This window comes from Rhincodon typus, chromosome 18 (genome assembly GCF_021869965.1).
Source record: "Rhincodon typus isolate 14 chromosome 18, sRhiTyp1.1, whole genome shotgun sequence".
Lineage (NCBI taxonomy): Eukaryota > Metazoa > Chordata > Chondrichthyes > Orectolobiformes > Rhincodontidae > Rhincodon > Rhincodon typus.
The window spans coordinates 45,139,341-45,160,100 of NC_063349.1; the positions used below are offsets into that span (position 1 = coordinate 45,139,341).

At 42.1% G+C, this 20,760-nt stretch overlaps 1 protein-coding gene across 1 annotated transcript in view; it reads right to left on the reverse strand.

Annotated features, from left to right (window-relative positions):
* endouc (endonuclease, polyU-specific C) overlaps positions 1 to 20,760 on the reverse strand; it is a 36,161-nt gene that overhangs the window by 14,738 nt on the left and 663 nt on the right. The window contains exon 2 of the mRNA XM_048607660.1: positions 1,255 to 1,354. Coding sequence (XP_048463617.1) covers positions 1,255 to 1,354 — 100 coding nt within the window. The remainder of the gene's footprint in view (positions 1 to 1,254; positions 1,355 to 20,760) is intronic.

Genomic DNA, 20,760 nt, shown 5'->3' on the forward strand with positions numbered 1-20,760 from the left:
TTGGCCTGCTGTGTTCATCCAGCTCTACACCTTGTTATCTCAGATTCTCCAGCATCTGCAGTTCCTACTATCTCTGAACCACTTAGTCTGTACTCATCTCCATGCTCAATGACTCTCTTCCTCCTCTACACACCACCAATTGGGTCCTGACATCACATGACTTAGATGTGCAATGACTCAAAACGCAATGATGCATAAGGCATATGACACAATGTTAATCCAAAACTACCGATGTAACTTGAAGAAATAAGTCCTTAAAATAAAGTGTTCATATGAAATAACAATAAGCGGGACAGTGTAAAACAAGTCAGAGTCACAGAGATGTACAGCACGGAAACAGACTCTTCGGTCCAAATTGTCCACGCTGACCAGATATCCTAAGTTAATCTAGTCCCATTTGCCAACATTGGCCCATATCCCTCTAAACCCTTCCTATACATGTACCCATCCAGATGCCTTTTAAATGTCGTATCAGCCTCCACCACTTCCTCTGGCAGCTAATTCCACATACACACCATCCTCTGTGTGAAGAAGTTGCCCCTTAGGTCCCTTTTAAATCTTTCTCCTCTCACCTTAAACCTATGCCCTCTAGTTTTGGACTCCCCTGCCCTGGTGAAAAGACCTTGGCTGTTCACCCTAACCGTGCCCCTCATGATCTTATAAACCCCTTCAACGCTCCAGGGAAATAGCCCCAGCCTACTCAGTCTCTCCCTATAGCTCAAACCTTCCAAGCCTGGCAACATCCTTGTAAATCTTTTCTGAACCCTTTCAAGTTCCACAACATCTTTCCTATAGCTGGGAGACCAGAATTGAACTGTAAAACAAATATTTTTAATTTTTAAAAAAAACAAGGACTATCAATACTGCACCTTCAAGTTCCCCTTCAAGTCTGAAGACACCTTAATTTAGCAGTATGTCATCTTCAGTCACTGGTCTAAATCCTGGAATTTTGGATCGACCTACATTACATTGACTGCAGAGGTTCAAGAAGGCTGCTCATCACCATCTACTTCAGGGCAATAAATGGCAGCCTCTGATAAATGCTCACTTCTTACAAATGAATTTTTTAAAAATTCTTTCATGGAATGTGGACATGTAGGCCAGCTTTTATTGTATTAAAACAAAATGCTTGCTATAAATCCCTATACAACCAACACATTCCAAAACCACTATCCGAATACAACTAATGCAGTCCAACAAAGCACCAAACAAGTTATCACGCATATTTATAAAGCTGGATATGAATATGCCAACCTGCACAGAAATCTGATAGTCTATTCCAGGCACCAGTCGGTTTTCGTCTGCTTTCCAAAGCTCATTTAGTATGTTGGAAAGCTCCTGGTTCATTACCAACCTGAAAGAGAGAAAACAGCACAATCTGAAAAACAGTTCTTTTGAGGGCTGGGAGAGACCTACTTTCTTCGATGCCAGTCACAGCTTTCAGCTCTGTCCCTTCCAGAAACAACCAAATAGTGCGACTTGTACTACAATTAACGCACACCCGGAATATCCCAAAGCATTCCACAGCCTTTTTGAAGTATAATCACTTGTGATGTAGGCAAGCAAAATTACAAGTCAGGAACTAATTACAGAGGGAAGTAATTGAGTACAGAAAGCATTCTTAATGCAAGGCAGACCGGTCAAAACATCTGTGTTATGGATATAGGTACAGTGTCATGACAAGGAAGTGAATGACATTTCTGGCCAAAAGTCAATTATTTCTTGGCACATAATCATCGGGACAATTTCGTACCGTATTGAGAATCCCTCATTTCACTCAGTTCCAGAGTCTTTAACTCTGAGCTTCCCAATTTCTTTCCCCGTTTCCTATATCAATTTTTCAGATTCAGTGCAACCCTGGGGTCTGTAGTGGGTTGGGGTGGGTGTGGGGGAGTGGTTTTGGCTGCTGGGGTCATGTTTGGGAAACTCTGCTCTGAATAAAAACAGTGGAGGAGACTTCTCAGCTCATTGGTTAATCAGGTCCTTCTTTAGGATTCTTACACTCATTTTGTATATCTCCCTGCTTCCGTGCCAAGTTTGGGTTTGTTTGTGAGGATCCTCTTTGTTTGGAAGATTTCAACAAAGTTGTAAGTTACTGTAATGAGCAAGGCCAGTTCCTTCAGTTAATTCCAGTAGGGTTGAAAGATTTGTTCCTTAACTGATCGGGGCAACCAGGGATGGGGGAGAAAATGTCAGACTGGATGATCAACATCCTGACAACAATTCTCTTCTTAAGAAACAACATAATTTACCCTAATTTGTGGTTTTAGTTCTTAGATTTCTACTCTAGGCTCCACTTGCAAATTATTACAGCTACTTTAAAATGCTTAAAAGAACATGAAACAAACCACATGAACAAATCCTCATCTGTTCACCAATTTCTTCTCATCCCTCGTCTGACCCTAATGTTTTTACTTGTTCATCCCAGAACCTATGTATTTCCCGAATTAACTACAGAATCCTCCAAAGCTTCTGCACTACATCCCAGAATACTGAAGGAGGTGGCTATAGAGATTGTGGATGCATTGATGGTCAATGTGCAAACTTTGATAGATTCGGGAAAGAAGGAAGTATAAACCTACTATTAATATGGGAAGGAGAGAAAAATTACAGACCCGCTGGTTTCACATCAGTAGAGAAAATGTTAGAATAGATTATAAAACAATGGAATAACTGCAAGCTAAGATACAAAGACAGAAATTGCTGGAAAAACTCAGCAGGTCTGCAGCATCTGTGAAGAGACAGCAGAGTTAATGTTTCGGGCCCAGTGACCCTTCCCCAGAACTGAAGGAGGACCCAAAACATTGACTCTGCCTTCTCTTCACAGAACCTGTCAGCACTCTTGAGTTTTTCCAGCAATTTTCAATTTGTTTTTGATTTCCAGCATCCACCGTTTTTTTCTTGGATGCTAAGGAAATCCAATTGAGCAGAATCAACATGGATTTATGAAAGGAAAATCATGTTTGACAAACTTGGAGATTTTTTGAGGATATTACTTGTAACATGGATAAAGGAGAACCAGTGGATATGGCATTTTTGGATTTTAACTCTGACCAATCCTACCACTATTTTCTAAGTGTCCTGTTTCACATCCTTTATTATAGATTTAAACATTCCTCTGTAACTAATGTTAAGGATAACAGGTTTGTACTTCACAGTGTTTTCTCTCCCTCCATTCTTGAATAGTGGGGTAATATCTCCTACAAAACTTCAGGAATCATTCCAAAGTTCACAGAATCTTGAAAGACTACCCAACAATGCACCTACAGCTTTCTCTTCTAACACTCTAGGATGCAGGTCATCAATTTCAGAGGAGTTGTCTACTTTAAGTCCCATTAATTTCTCTAGTGCTATTTTAAAAACTAATATTAATATCTTGAAGTTTTTTGCTTGATAAACTCTTGATTATTTCTGGGAGGCTTATAGTATTTTTCTCCATGAAAACCGTGCATCGGAGTAATACACACCTACAAGTTCTCCTCTAGGCAATCCAATCCATCCAGATTTTGAACTACATCGCTGTTCTGTCACAGTCTCTGGTCTCTGGTTAGAAATATTGGAACTTCCCTCACTCATAGCAATGTGGGTGTACCTGTGCCAAATGGACAACAGAGGTTGAAGAAGGCAGCTCACTATCGCCTTCTCCAGGACAATTTGGGAGAGGGAATAAATACTGGCCTAGCCAGCAAAGCTCACATCCTGTGAACAATTGAAAAAAAAAGCTTGATTTCAGAAGGACCATTAAATCTGACAGTCACCCATTAGACTGGGTGAGATATTGATGGGTGCAGCAGAGTTATCAGATTAAACTGGATAGCCTCTAGGAGAACTACACTGGTGCAATTGGGAATGAGCATTCTGTTTTTATGCACAAATGTTTTGTGAATCTCTCTTACAATAACTAAATCATTAAGCATGCTGTTCTTCCCACTGTTGGTTTTAGCGTTAGCCTATTACACTTTCCCAAGTGGCAAATCTTCCTTTATTGAATGAGTTATAATGTAAACTAAAGTGCACTGTTTGAAATGGAGATTTCTGTGATGCTTGATTCCAACATTGTCATTGTCCATGGACTCAGGACCCTGTGACAAACAAGGTGAAAACAAAATGTCCCCTTCCTTCAGAAGTTTAAATAGATTCAGGTTGACTTTTATTTGAATATGACCAAGCGAATTAGGAGCAGGAGTAGGCCATTTGTCCCATGTGTCTGCTCCAACATGTAATAAGATCACAGCTGACCTGACTGTGGCTTCAATTCCACATTCTCATCTACTTTTAGAACCATATATCCTTGACCCAAGATGTCATTGAGCTGCACTCCACTGAGGATAAATAAAGTGTGGGCGCAGTTGGATAAATGGATAGAAGTTCAGTAAAGTTCAGGGAATAGTCTCCTAATAATGTAAAAATAAAATTACAGCCTGGCATAGCTCAGATCACCACATACAGTAGTATTTACTGCTGATATATAATAGAGTTCTAAAGAAGCCTAAGTCTGAAGATAGTTCTTGATCTTTTCTCCTCCTTGGCCAGTCCATTTTTAACCCAAGACTACTCATCTCCGCCTTAGGAATATTCAATTACCCTGCCTCTTAAGAGTTCCAAGGTCCATTAACACCCAGACAGAAAACAAAATCCATTTCATGTCAGTCCTAAATGAGACCTGCTATTTTAAATCAGAGATAGTAGGAACTGCAGATGCTGGAGAATCCGAGACAACAAGGTGCAGGGCTGGATGAACACAGCAGGCCAAGCAGCATCATAGGAGCAGAGAGGCTGATGTTTCGGGCCTAGACCCTTCATCAGAAAAGGGGGAGGGGAAGGGCGTTCCGAAATAAATAGGGAGAGAGTGGGAGGCGGATAGAAGAGGGATAGAGGAGAGGATAGGTGGAGAGGAAACAAACAGGTCGAAGAGGCGGGGATGGAGCCAGTAAAGGTGAGTGTAGGTAGGGGGTTAGGAAGGGGATAGGTCAGTCCAGGGAGGACGGACAGGTCAAGGGGGCGGGATGAGGTTGGTCGGTAGGAGATGGAGGTGCGGCTTGAGGTGGGAGGAGGGGATAGGTGGGAGGAAGAACAGGTTAGGGAGGCAGGGACGAGCTGGACTGGTTTTGGGATGCGGTAGAGGGAGGGGAGATTTTGAAACTTGTGAAATCCACATTGATACCATTGGGCTGCAGGGTTCCCAAGCGGAATATGATTTGCTGTTCCTGCAACCTTCGGGTGGCATCGTTGTGGCACTGCAGGAGGCCCAGGGTGGACATGTCATCTGAGGAATGGGAGGGGGAGTTGAAATGGTTCGCGACTGGGAGGTGCAGTTGTTTATTGCGAACCGAGCGTAGGTGTTCTGCAAAGTGGTATCAATGTGGATTTCACAAGTTTCAAAATCTCCCCTCCCCCTACCGCATCCCAAAACCAGTCCAGCTCGTCCCTGCCTCCCTAACCTGTTCTTCCTCCCACCTATCCCCTCCTCCCACCTCAAGTCGCACCTCCATCTCCTACCGACCAACCTCATCCCGCCCCCTTGACCTATCCGTCCTCCCTGGACTGACCTATCCCCTTCCTAACTCCCCACCTACACTCACCTTTACTGGCTCCATCCCCGCCTCTTCGACCTGTTTGTTTCCTCTCCACCCATCCTCTCCTCTATCCCTCTTCTATCCGCCTCCCACTCTCTCCCTATTTATTTCGGAACCCCCTTCCCCTCCCCCTTTTCTGATGAAGGGTCTAGGCCCGAAACGTCAGCCTCTCTGCTCCTATGATGCTGCTTGGCCTGCTGTGTTCATCCAGCCCTGCACCCTCTATTTTAAAACTGTGTCCTGTTGTTCTATTCTCTCCTGCAAGGGGAAACATCCTTGCAGAATCCATCCAGTCAAGTCCCCTCAGGATCTCAGATGTGCCGATAAAAATCACCTTTTATTTGTCTAAACTGCAGTGTTTGCAGGCCCAAGTTTCCTCAAAGTGTAACGCACACCCAAGCCTAGCTATCGGTTTAGTGAACTTCCTCCTAATACATTTACAACTTTTTTCTTATATAAAAAAAACTTCAGATACTTGCAAACTTCTATGTCATTGTCAATATTAAAGTGACAGCATTTTAAATTACAGGACGCACAAAATTTTATTTTAAAAAATGCTATTCTAGTCAAGAGGAAGTCATTAATTACTCATAACAGGGATGGGATCAACCACAAGCACTCCCACCAGAAACTAACAGCAGGAGAGCTCTCAATGCATATTTTACAAAAATGCCGTTCAGACAGCCTGCGATACATTTTTGATGAAAGCAAGCAAAATCAAAGCACAAACTGCATGCTGTTTGCAAGTTCAATATGCTTAAAACGCTGCACAAAAGATCAGTTATAGAAGACAAAGTGGAGAGCAGCAGACAGTGGGCTGACCTAGCTGTTGTTGGATGATGGATATCACAGAGCAGTTGCAAGCCAGACAAACTAGAGCAGGTGCAAGAGGACAGACAAGATGAACATTCCATGACAGCTGATCTCATGGCAGGAGTGTCTGCCAGCAGCAGTTGTTCTGAGAAAAAGATGTATTTGATTTTGATAAGGAGTCAAGCACGTGTTTCAACTGCTGAATAAATAGAATTTATACTGCTCCATGCATAGCCAAGAACATTCAGAGTCTCTCTGAACCATGAAATTTCAACTCAAATATCAATTATTGATTTGCAGAGAGATCTTACAGAGTTTATTTCCCAGTAAATCTGCGATCACCGAAATACACACTTTTAATTGGGAAAGCAGTTATATTCAATGGGCATGCAAAGGTTTGCACCACTAAATGGACAACAGGCTAAACAGCCAAATCCCCAGCCAGATGTTCCATGCAAGGACCGTCACTCACAGGGTGTACCTGTCAGGAAATTGTGATAATCTCACAGAGATTTTTCCAACTGTATGACAGGGTAGAGCATAATCATGAACTTAGATTTATTACATTGATTCTAGGATTAAAGAACTGACCAATGAGGAGAGATTGACCTGAATGGGTCCATGCTGAGGATCGTTTAGAAAAATTAGACTTGATCCTGAGTATTAGTGGAAAAAGACATTTTGTTGAAGCTTTTCGTCTTGCTGCATCAATGCAATTTGCAAGGATACCAGTAAGTTAACTATCAATCATCTTTAACTGGTGCAATCCCCATGGAAATGCCTCTACCAATCTACTTGCTAACCAATCAACACTTTTCCCTTTAAATTGGCATTCTTCTGAATTGCCCGGAGTACAAAATGATAACCTTTGTCGAAATGTGACTAACCAATTGTTAGTCCAGCTGGGAGACTTGGAAAGGGCCAAACAGCCTGCCAGTTCCCAAAGCAGGCTAGGCCGAAAGCCTGCCTCAACGTTCAGCTCTGTGACTCTAGCAATGCATTTAAAAATAAAGATCGGAACATTAAACATCCCTCCTGTTCATTCTTCCTCACCTCCACATTGCATAGCAATTTGATACAACTGAGTGGTTTGTTATGCCATTTCAGGGAACTATTAAGAGTCACCAATATTTGGTGTGGATCTGAAGTCACACGCAAGCCAGATCAGATAAGGACGGAAGATTTTCCTCCCTTAAAAAGTAAATTGTTGAATCAGATGGGTTTTTACAGCATCAATAGAATGCTCAGCATTAGACGTATTCTAAATTCCAGATTTATTAAGTGTTGCATATTTTACAATCTGTCAGTGAACCCATTCGCCAAAGCATTAATCGACATATGACTACAAACCCACCATTGTAGGTGTAGTAATGAAACTGGGCTAGTAATGCAGAGGGTCACCTGATGCTCCAGTAATCAGGGTTCAAACCTACAATCACAGCTAGTGGAAATTAAATTCAATTAAATCTGGAATCAAAAGCTAGTCTTAGTAACGGTGAGTGTGAAATTATCATTGACTGCCATAAAACCTATCTGGTTCACTAATTCAGAAGTCACATGACACCAGGTTATAGTCCAACAGGTTTATTTGAAATCACAAGCTTTCCGAGCGCTTTCCGAGTGATTTCTGATTTTGTCCACCCCACACCAATACTGGCACCTCCACATCATGGTTCACTAATGCCCATTAAGGAAGGTACTGATGTCCTTATCTAATCTGGCCTACATGAAACTCCAGATTCCCAACAATGTTGTTTACTCTTAACTGTGCTCTGAAATGCTCTAGCAAGCCACTCAATTCAAGGGAAATTAGGGAGGGACAATAAATAGCTGTCTTACCAGCAACACCCACATCCCATGAGAAAAGTAAAAGATATTATATGTTGCCTTTTGCCATTGCACAACATTTCCCTAAATACACACATAGGAAGCAAAAGGACTAGGTATTCAAAGTAGATTGTCTAACAGCCCATAGGGAATGTGGATAAGCTCCCCAGGGTGGTCTCTCAGCCTGGTGTGGTGGTCTTTCAGTGAACCATGGCAGTCCTTCGGACCAACGTGGCCTCAGCATGGACCTTTGGCCTCAAGGTGATTCCAGAGCAGTCTCCCAGCCTCGAGAACCTTGAGGTGAAGCCCAGTGCAGTCTTGAGTCAAGGCCCAGCATCGTCTGGAGGCTCGGTGCCAGCGTGGACTGGGTTGGAAGGACCTTTGTTCTGAACTTTTTATTTCTCTATTTTCTAATTTATTCCCTCAATCTGCAATACTAGACTTGTTATTTCTTTTCTAAGAACTTGGACTGAATAATCTGTACCTAGGTACCTTTGTACCTAAGATGGCGCCGTGAGTGGCGACTTGTAAACTTTCCACTATACTCATCTGAGTACATGTAACAATAAAGCTAATACAGTTCAATTCAGATGTCTATAAAATGTAAACTTTCAGTCTTCACTTCCAGAAAGAAAGGAAAGTTTTGCCAGTTAGTCCTTGTAACTGAAGTTTCTCAAGAATGGCTTTAGGGGTGAGAAACTTCAGTTACAAGGACTAATTGGCAAAACTTTCCTTTCTTTCAGGACGTGAAGACTGAAAGGGGAGTTTTCAAAACCATGAGATGGCTGGATAGATTAAAGAGAGAAGAAATTGTACTCCATGGTCAGAAGGGCCAAGAACCACAGGAAAAGTGTTTTAAAATGACTGGTAAAAGAAAGAAATATGAGATGAAGAAAAACGTTTCTTTAAAAACTCAGCAAATGGTTAGGATCTGGATTGCATTGCCCGAGTGCGTGATAGTGCCTGGTCAACAGAGGCCTTTAAAACATAACTGGATAACTAACGTAAAATAATAAATATGCCGATTTACAGAGAAGAGGCACAGGAGGGGGACTGGCTGAGTTGATCTTGTAAGACAGCCAGCACAGACACAGTGGGCTGAATGGCCTCGTTCAGTACTCAGACATATTCTGCTGTAATTTCAGGTAAATATGGTACCTCTCAAAGTACATGTCAATTTCATAATTTGTGCATAAAAACAGTTGCATCACTCACACAGAAAGCAAATGTAGTCCTGGGAGAATCCAATTAAGAAATCATCTGAGGTTAGTGAAGTCTGCTCAATTCACATGAGGAAAGAATCACAATATCAGGCCAGGTATCGAAAACAGCTCTCAGCTTCACAAAATTCAGCACTGCTAACACATTCTTTGTTGTTAACCACAAAGTATTCAAAAGTAAAAAAAAAGTGGCATTTTGTGGCTGCCTGGCTTGCACTAAATTAAATAGAAAAGAAGCAAATAGACCAGGTATTCAAAACAGATAGCCCAAAGGACCTGTACATTATTTGGCAGATGTTGATAAAATACCAGAGAAATGCTTTCAATATTTGTACATTTTGACATAAATTGTTTAGAATGGAAGGGAATAGAATAGAATAGAATAGGAATAGAATAGAATAGAACAGAACAGAAATTTATTGTCACGTGTAGTTTTACATGAAAAATAGAGTGAAAATTTCATAAGTCATCACACCACGGCACCAACATCAATGACAAAAGTCATACATAATTAAAAAAAGTAAAATAATAAAGGAGAATTAAGACAAAGTTCATCACAGTTCAGTTAATGGCTCTTGGGCTTGGGGAAAGCCGATTAAGGAATGATGGAATACTGTGAAAATGCGGCTGGGACAAGACTGCCATTCCTTCATGAGAATGCCACACTGGGACAAGAGCACCACATCGGGCCGCTGGAATACTGGGCCGGAAGCCTCCACCGATGAAGCTGGCCATGCCAGGCCGAGACCACCGTTCCTGGACAAAACTGCCTGCCGGGCTGCAGGAATATATGGAAGCCAAAGACAAATCAGGCTTCCACACGGGGACGAGACCTCCACGCCAGGACAAGATTGTCACGTTGGAACAAGACCCCACACCGGGAGACCACCACGCTGGGCTGTGACCTCCTCCTCTCCTCCTTCAGGTGCCCGGGCCTAGCTGCAGACCTGAAGCCTCAGCCTAACCTGGGAGTCCAAGCCGGAGGAGTCAGCTCCTTGCTGACCAGGAAAGTCCAGGCTGAGGTGGAGCCATGTGCAGCTCGTCCTGGTGTTGCTGCCTGAGGCTTCCTCCCTCAACTGCCTCTCCCCAGGCTTGCTTAAATTTTAAAGAAAACAAAGAAAAAAAAAAATAGAAAAAGAGCAGAAGTAAAACGAAGATTAAAAACAGAGAAAGATTGTTGACGCGAGCAGAGAGCCCCGGGATCAGCCGCCTGCTCCACCGCCATCTTGGAAAGGTGCTTAAAATATTCCCAGTCATTAATGGAAGTAGTGCTGCATTGAATATCATTCCAACAATCACAAAATGATGCTGTCTGAATGAAACACATTGTTATAACGTTATGTGCACGTTATTTTCCATCTTCTTAAAGTGAGTTACCCCACCTACAATGCCACATTCAAGGTTATTGCAGAAGGAAGCCACGTGTAAAGCTTCCACTTGGAGTTTAAGTATTTTATTTTTAGTCAACCTTGTTTGGATGTTTCATGACACACTGCCGTGACCATCACACTGCAAGGTGAATTTTGAGCCTAGGTGTTCTGGTCCAGAGGTATTGACACTTCTACTGCAACACAAGACCCTCTGAGTATTATTACTTATTAGTTTTCTTCAGGAAAAGCATTAACCTGGTCTACCTTTTTGGACGGATGTGAAAGGCCACAGTCTTGAGGACAGAGGATTGGCCATTAAGGACTAAGATGAGAAGAAATTTCTTCTGCCAGACAGCAGTGAGCCTGTGGAATTCTCTGCCACAGAAAGCAGTGGAAACATTGAACATTTTCAAGGAGGAGTTAGACATAGTTTTGAGGGCTAAAGGGACCAAAAGGTATGGGAAGAAAGCAGGAAGAAGGTACATAGTTGGATGACTGACCATGATCATATTGAATGGCGGAGCAGACTCGAAGGGGCAAATGTCATACTATTTCCATGTTTGAATCCGGCAGCACTACTTTAAAGAAGAGAAGAGGCATTTGGGAAGGTGCAGGCCTAGTGGTATTATCGCTGGACCGTTAATCCAGAGACCCAGATAATGTTCTGGGGAAAACAACAAAAGCTGGAGATCACAGCGGGTCAGACAGCATCCATGGAAAGAAAGCAAGCTAAAGTTGAGTCTCACTCTGTTGAAGAGTCATCCTGACTCGAAACGTTAGCTTGCCCTCTCTACATGGATGCTGTCTGACCTGCTGTGATCTCCGGCATTTGTTGTTTTCAGTACAGGTTCCAGCATCTGCAGTAATTTGCTCCTAAAATGTTCTGGGGACCCTGGTTCGAAATCTGCCACAGCAGATAATGGAATTTGAATTCAATTTAAAACAAAATCTAAATTAAGAGTCCAATGATGACCATGAATCCATTGTTGATTGTCAGGAAAAATCCATCTGGGTCACTACTGTCCTTTAGGGAAGGAAACTGTCATCCTTACCTGGTCTGGCCTACATGTGACTCTAGACCCACAGCAATGTGGTCGACTCTTAACTGCCCTCTGGACAATTAGGGATGGGCAATAAATGCTGCCTGGCCACAGACGCCCATATCTCTTGAATGAAAAAACAAAAGGGGCAGGCAGTTGTCCTGGCTCTGGGTTTACACTTATCCCTTAATCAAATTAATTAAAGCAGAAATAAAAACAGAAAATGCTGAAGAAACTCTTCAGGTCTTCCAGCATCTGTAGACAGAGGAATGGCATTAACGTTTTGCTTTTATTTAACTGTAACAGAGTACATATTACTTGTCATTGCAGTTTGTGGGAACTTCCTGTGCCCAATTATGTTGGTGTATTTGCATATCATTGCAACTGGGACTGTATTCAAAGACTACAGATGTCAAACAGTTCATCAAAATTATTTGAAGCATTAAATTCAAAGTTAAATGCAATCATTCTATATTTGAACAAGTCTTGTGCATGAACCATTTCCGTCAAATCTTTCTTCCTCAAGATCACATTTTTGTAACCACTGTGCTACAAATAACAAACGTACCTCAGAACTAAAAGACATAAGCAAAACATGCTCGCATTCACATCTGATAAGCTATTTTAAGGTAAGTTTTTCAGTGGGCGCAGAGGTCGTGCTATTCAAGGCAAGTAGGCTTATGTTTGTCGTTGAAAAGTTTTATTTTGTCATCAAATTGAAAACCATTTTTGGTGCAAAAATCGTTTTGATTTAACTGTCCTGCATTGTCCTGTGTATTCAAAGAAAAATGTGGGCAGTGTCTGCAATATGTCCTAGTGCATGTGGTGCAAATTGGAAAGCCTGCACGCTCTTGTTACTAATTTCTGCCATCTTGAGTGCCTGGATTCCTGCTCCTTATAGATCCAGTTAAACATTTCCTTTACTACCTGATTGGGAACAGTAACTTTAAACAGTCTATGTAACATACAGTGGAGACATTTTTTTTACGCTGCTGAACGATTTAGCCTGATAGATGTCAGTTTACAGCAAATGCTCAGGACAGGACTGTTGCCTGTTAATTGTTTTTGGAAAACAAAAATGACACTTAGCAGAAATGGTCCTGCTGAAAACATGTCATTTTGGTGCTATAAGTGGAGCAGCTGTTATTTGCTCTTCAAGGCAACAAATTGAGGGAATATTGAAGTTTCCGCAAACAGAAGACGTTACAGCAGTTGGCAATCAAGCAGAATGCGCTAAAAATGAACTTAAGCTTCCTGTTTCTGTATAGCCTGTCTCCTGGCTACAAATTCAAAACAGATTTACATCTCAATTCTTTTGGATTATGCAGCGAGGCATTTAAGAGACAGGGAATGAGGTTATCTGGTCTTCTGTCAGTGGAACGGCTCCACACTTTCTTATATGGAGTGCAACTTTGAAAGTGGTTTAGGCCCTGTGTGTAATATAATTTAGGCTTCCAACTGACTTAATCTGCTTCTGGTGGCAGGAGGTTTGTAACTGACAAAACATAATCGAGGGAAGTAGTAACAAAACATAGTGGCTGATTGAGGAAGTGTTCAATTTTTACACAGTGAATGGTTGTGAGCTGGAATGTACTACCTAAAAGACTGGCAGGAGCAGATTCAGTGCTAACTTTCAAAAGGGAATGGGATAAATGCTCAAAGGGGGAAAATCAAAGCAGGTGATGGGAAAAGAACAGGTGAGGGGTACTAATTAGATCATTCTTTTAAAAGGACTATGCAGGCATGATGACTCGAATGGCCTCAATATGTGCCGCACCATTCTACATATAGGGACATTGTGTAGAGCTGCCTAGTTTGGACAAATCTGTCAGCTGCTCCATAATAATGTTATATGATGACAGATGCAACTCAGATGTTGCTTATTTACATAACATTCAATTGCCAATTTCATCAAAAATGGCCGCAAGCAGGGAAAAGACTCAGTGGATTCAGAAAGACAGCAGTAAACACCAGCAATAGTCCCTCTCACTGCCAACCCCACCTCCAAATTGGTATGATTTGCCCTGACAATTCAGAAGGAGTGATTCAAGGACATAGTTCTCAAAATAGCCATTAGGAAACAGTAGCACAGATACAGATTAGCACAATTCATACAGAGAAACAGGAAGAGTTCGTTCCACCTGTGCTTTGTCCAACATCTATTATCCAAACCATATAATTAAAATCAGATGCAAAATAGTTCTGATGCTTCCGAGGTTGTGAAAGGCATTGTGAAGATGTAAGATACTTCTCTCCTGCACACTGACGCAGCAATCGCCAAGTAAGCTCTGTGAATGGGGCAGCTGTCATATGGAGGCCCAACCAACAGCAATCAGCAAAGTCCTGTCAGGGCAACCTGAACACACTGGTGATTTTTTATTCTTTCACAAGACCCAGCTATCACTGGCCAGCAATGCTGCCTCAGTGTGCAGGAGAGAAGGTCTTACATCTTCACAATACCTTTCACAACCTAGGCTAGCATTTATTTCCCACCCCCAATTGCCCTTGAGAAGGATGTAGTGACCCATCTTCTTCAACTTCAAAGGGTGTTGGATAGCTTGGATGGCTGGTTTGTAATGCAGAGTGAAGCCACCTAGTGCTGGTTCAATTCCCACACCAGCTGAGCTCACCATGAAGGTTCTGCCTTCTCAACTTTGCTTCTTGCCAGAGACATTGTGACCCTCAGGTTAAATTCAATACCATTCCTCCCTCTCTCACTTTCTAATGAGAGAGCAGCCCCATGATCCTCTGGGACTATGGCAACTTTACAGTTACCTCTGTCGGCCATGCAGTGTAGGTACACCTACAATGCTATTGGAGGGAGGAGGAGTTCCAGGATTTTGACCAGTGACACTGGAGGAATGGCAATAACATTCCAAGTCAGGATTGTTTGAGGCTTGAAGGGGAACTTGCAGGTGGTGGAGTTCCTATGCATCTCTTACTCTTATCTTTTTAGGTGGTAGGGGTATTGAAGGAGCCTTGGTGAATTGTTGCAGTGCTTCCTGTAGATTGTTTTTTTCACTCACAGGACGTGATTGTCACTGGCTAGGTCAGCATTTATTGCCCATCCCTAATTGCACTTAAGAAGTTGCAGTGAACTGCCTTCTTGAAACTCTGCAGCACATGTGGGTGTACCTACAGCACAATACCATCAGCGAGGGAGTTCCAGAATTTTGACCCTGTAACACGGAAGGTCTGACGATATACTTCCAAGTCACGATGGTGAGTGACTTGGAGGGGAACTTGCACATCATGGTGTTCCCATTTATCTGTTGTCTTTGTCCTTTTAGATGGTTGAGGTTGTGAATTTGGGAAGGTGTTGTCTAAGGATATATGGTAAATTTCTGCTGTGCATCTTGTAGATGGTACACACTGCAGCTACTGAGCATCGTAGAATCATGCAGTACAGAAGAGGCCCTTTGGCTCATTGACTTTGGACTGCCAAAATATAGTACTACCTACACTGGTCTCACTTTCCCACACTTGGCCCACAGCATTGCATGTTATGCTACTTTAAGAGCTCATCCAAGTATTTTTTAAACGTTGTAAGGTTTCCTACTTCAACTACACTCTCATGTGGTGGAGGAGTTGAACGTTTCTGAATGTGATGCTAATCAAGCAGGCTGTTTTGTCCTGGACAGTGTCAAGTTTCTTGATAGTTGTTGGAGCTGCACTCTTCCAGGCAAGTGGGGAATATTCCATCAGACTCCTGACTTATGCCTTGAAGATGGTGGGCAGGCTTTGGGGAGTGAGGAGGTCAGTTACTTGTTGTAAAACCCTTGGCCTCAAACCTAGTCTTGTAGCATTTATATGGCTGGTCCAGTTCAGTTTCTGCTCAATACAATGTTGATAATGGAGGATCCAGCAATGGTAATGCCAAACGATGACAAGGTGAGACAGTTTAATTCTCTCTTGTTAAAGATGCTATTACCTGATGATCCCACATTATATCAGCCAGTCTCACTATGCGACAACATATCTTGGGAGAGTGGATCACAGAACAATGATCAAGCAGAAAGAAGTAGTAAACACCTTGTTATGGTCCATACAGACAACATTCAGCCCCATGCCCTCATAAATAACTTTTGTCACTTCCTCAAAATATTCAATCAAGTTCATGAGACACGACCTCCCCCGCACACAGCCATGCTGCCTATCACTGGTAGGTCCATTTTGTTTTAAACCAAAAGTGAGTAAATCCTATCCCTAAGAACCTTCTCCAATAATTTCCCTATCACTAGCGTAAGGCTCACAGGCCTGTAATTTCCTGGATTATTTTTGTTGCTCTCCTTAAATGAGCAATGGTGGCTATTCTCCAATTCTCTAGTAGCTATCCTGTGATTAAAGAAAATATAACGACTTTGTACACGGCTCCGCAATTTCTCCCGTCACATTCTGGGTTTGATCCCATCAGGTCCTGGAGACTTTTCTACCTTAATGCTTTTCAAAACACCTAGCACCTCCCTTTTTGTTAAATAATGAAATGCTGTTAAATGTCAGCATATCCATTTCTAGACTCACCATCCACCGTGTCTTTCTGTTTTGATTTGATTTGATTTGATTTATTATTGTCACATGTACCTAGATACAGTAAAAAAAAATGTTTTGCGTGCAGTATAAGCAGATCATACCATACACAGTGCATTAGGGTAATAGATCAGAGTGAGGAATACAATGTAACGGCCGCAGAGAAGGTGCAGAAAGAGCAAGATCAACATTAAATTTGAAATTAGAGAGGTCCATTCAGAAGTCTAATAACAGTAGGCGGCGAAGCTGTTCTTGAAACTGTTGGTTTAAACTGGTGTTTAAGTTTTTGTGTCTTCTGACTGAGAGAAGAGATTGGAAGAAATTATAACCAGGGTGGGAGGGGTCTTTGATGATATTGGCTGCCTTTCCGAGGCAGCAAGAAGTATAGATGGAGTCAAAGGATGGAAGGTTGCCTTCCGTGATGAACTGGGCTGTGCGCACAACTCTCTGTAGTTTCTTATCATCCTAGGCGGAACAGTTGCCATACCAAGCTGCAATGCATCCGGACAGAATGCTTTCTATGGAGCATCTACAAAAATTGGTACGACCAAGAGTTGGAGTTTTAATTTGGGTGAGTCCAGTTTTGCTGAGCTGAGAAGTGATTTAGTTAGGGTGAGGTAGAAATCACAAGAAGAAGATAAATCCCACTGTCTAACGTAAAGCTTTCCTTTTCTGCGTGTAGACTTTCAGGGAGCTCTGGACTTAGCGGCCTGACTCTTTTCACTTTGTGAGAATACATTTTCTTGGAACTACTTTACCCTCCTTTCAGAATAGCTGGATGCAAAGTATTCATTAAGGATTTCACCCAATTCCTCCAGCTCCATGCATAAATTCCCACCTTTGTCCTTGAGTGGACTTACCCTTTCCCTACCTACGCTCTCGTTTCTTATATTCCATAAAACAGCTTGTAATTTTCCTTAATCCTGTTTGCAAAAGACATTCCATGGCTCCTTTTAGCCCTCCCTATTCCTTGTTTAAGCTTTTCCTGCTTTGTTTTTTTTTCCAAGGGCTGTGGCTGTCTTTGGTTTCCTAAATTGTACATATGCCTCCTTGCTCTTTTTGACAAAACTCACAATTTCTGTTATGATCCAAAATCACAAAATTCCCAAACTGTGCAATCTTTACCACCCTGTCTCGATGCCCGGATGTCATGTTCCTAAATGCAATTATCTTCTCACAACTTCGAGTAGGGTCTGATGGATTTCTCAGATGATTCTCCCAAGTTCCTCAATATAGACCTCATTGTTGAGGCCCTTTAAGTTTCAACACCCCATAAGAAGCAAATTCAAAATTGTCTGTCTTTTATGGCCATGCCTTTACTTGTTTTCTTTCTCTGTATTTGAAAAAAAATGCTGAAGATCGCCTTGATGTTTCTTGCCAGTATCATTTCGCATTCTGGTCCCTTTCTAATTTCCTTTCGGATTACACCCCTCCACATTCCACATTCCTCTCTGCTTTCTGTAGTATTGAGTGCTCAGTGTCTGACATGACCTTTCCTTTTCTGCTTGTATGTTCCTTGATGTCAAGGGAGCTCTGGATTTAGCAACCTGACCATTTTACTTTGTGAGAACACATTTTATTGGAACCACTTTAATCTCCCCTCAGAATACTTGCCATTTGTCATTGTTGCTTCCAGTTCACTTTAGCTGAATCTCTTTTCAGCTTGGTAGGGTTGGACTTACTCAAATTAAAACTCCGACTCTTGGTCTATCTTTATCCTTTTCAATAATTGTGTCAGACAACTCAGTTATGATCACTATTACCAAAATGTTGCCTTTTTCCTTCCAGATGGCAGTGGTATTGAGTTTGGAAGGTGCTGTCTAAGGAGTGTCATGGTACACATAACTGCTGCTGAGTTTCGGAGGTGGTGGAAATGAATAATTGTGGATGGGGACAGATCAAGTGGGCTACTTGGTCACTGACTGTGTCAAATTGTTTGAGTACTCTTGGAGCTGCACTCATGCAGGGGAGTGGGGAGTGTTCCATCACACTTCTTGTGGCTTGTGGACAGGTTTTGGTGGGACAGGAGAAAGATTGCTGGCTGCAGAATTCCTAGCTTCTGATCTGCTGATCTATCCGCAGCTGTTTATGGGCTTGGATAGACTCCAGGATGTTAATAGCAGGGGATTCAGCAATGGTAAAGCCATTGGATGTTGAATGGCGATGGTGACATTCCCTACTGTTCATGATGGTCATTGTCTGACATTTTGTGTGGTAAGAGTGTTGCTTGTCATGCGTCAGCCAAGGCTGTACATTGTCCATACCATATTAGATTTGGACATGGACTGCTTCAGAATCTGATGAGTCACAAATCCTGCTCAACATTGTGCTGTCATCAGCAAACAACCCCACTCTTAAACTTTCAATGGAAGGAAGGTAATTGATGAAGCAGATGAAGGGTTAACATGCATTCAGAGAGGCAAGGAATGATTAGGGCTAGTTAGCATGGTTTTGTGTGAGGAAAATCATATCTCACAAATTTGTGGAGTTTGTACGTTCTCCCCGTGTCTGCGTGGGTTTCCTCCGGGTGCTCCGATTTCCCCCCACAGTCCAAAGATGTGCAGGCTAGGCGAATTGGCTATGCTAAATTGCCCATAGTGTTCAAGGATGTGTAGATTGGGTGGGTTGTAAGGGAATGGGCCTGGGTGGGATGCTGTGAGGGTTGGTGTGGAACTGCTGGGCCAAAGGGCCTGTTTCCACACTGTAGGGATTCTATGATTCTATGATTCTATGATTCTATGAAGGCAGAGCAGTAGACATAATTTACTTGAACTATAGTAAAGCCTTTGATAAGGTTCTGCATGCTAGACTAATTAGTAAAGTTAGATCACATGGGATTCAGGGTGAGCTTGTCAATTTGATTCAAAATTGGCTTTATGATTGGAGATAGAGAGTGGTGGTGGTGAGAGCCGCTTTTCAGACTGGAAGCCTGTGACAAACATTTTTCCATTGAGATCAGTATTGAGTCCACTTTTGTCTGAGATTTATAATCAATGATTTGGATGACAATATACGAGGCATGGTTAGTAAGTTTGTGGATGACATCAAAATTGGTGGTACAGTGAACAGTGAAGATGGTTATCTAAGATTACAAAGAAATCTTGATCAGTTGGGCTAAGGAGTGGCAAATGAAGTTCAATTTGGATAAATGCGAGGTATTGCAATTTAGTAAAACAAACAAAGACAGGATTAATGCAATTAACGGCAGAGCCCTGGAAAGTCACAGAACGGAGAGACCTAAGGGTTCAGGTACATAATTCTTTGAAATATGCGTCACAGGGTAGACAGGGTGGTTAAGAAAAGGTTTAGCACACTTGTCGTCATTGCTCAGGGTTTTGAATACAGGAGTTGGGACATCATATTAAGGTTTGACAGGAGGTTGGTCAGTACTGTGTTGGTTCTGGTCACTGTTATAGGTAGGATATTATCACATTGGAGAGGGTTCAGAAAAGATTTTCAAGGATGTGGCCGGGAATAGACGGTTTGAGTTATAACGGAAGGCTGGATAGATTAGGACTTTTTTCACTGGTGTGTAAGAGGTTGAGAGGTGACCTTATAAATGTTTATAAAATCATGAGGTGCGGAAATTAGGTGTGTAGCAAAGGTCTTCTCCCTAAACGTGTGGGAGTTCAAAACTAGAAACATATTTCTAAGGTGAAAAGAGTAAGATTTTTAAAAAAGGACTTGAGGAGGAACTTTGTTACACAGACAGTGCGTAGTGCGTGGCATGAATCGCCGGAGGAAGTTTTGGATGCAGTTACAGTTAGAATATTTAAAAGAAATTTAGCTAAGTAAAAGAACAGGAAATGTTTAGAGGGATATTGGCCAAACGCAGGCAGGCCAGTATTAAACATGGTCGGCATGGACTAGTTGGACTGAAGTGTCTGTTTCCATGCTGTATGACCCTGTGACTCTTTTGACTCTAAAAACTTAAGTGCAGGGATAAACGTAGACTGGAGATAGAGATATTAGTCCTACCCAGATAACATTTACTTTTTCTCACAGGTTCTGATTCATTTGCCTTTTCAGGAATGATCCACTCTTCCTGCTTAATGGAAATGTGCAAGCCAACCAGTGACAAAGTATCAAAAAGGCAATTGAAATATTCGGGAATTGTACATATAGAATGAGACTAAACAGAGATTAAAGGCTAAAGCAACATTTTGCCTGATTTATATTTCTCACCTATCAGCTGACACCTCTTAAAGTAATCAGGTTTGATATCGTACGGCACATTGATATGGAAATGGCTGTTCACATCGACATGAGATAGTAGGAACTGCAGATGCTGGAGAATCTGAGATAACAAGGTGTAGAGCTGGATGAACAGAGCAGGCCAAGCAGCATCAGAGGAGCAGGAATGCTGACGTTTCGGGTCTAGACCCTT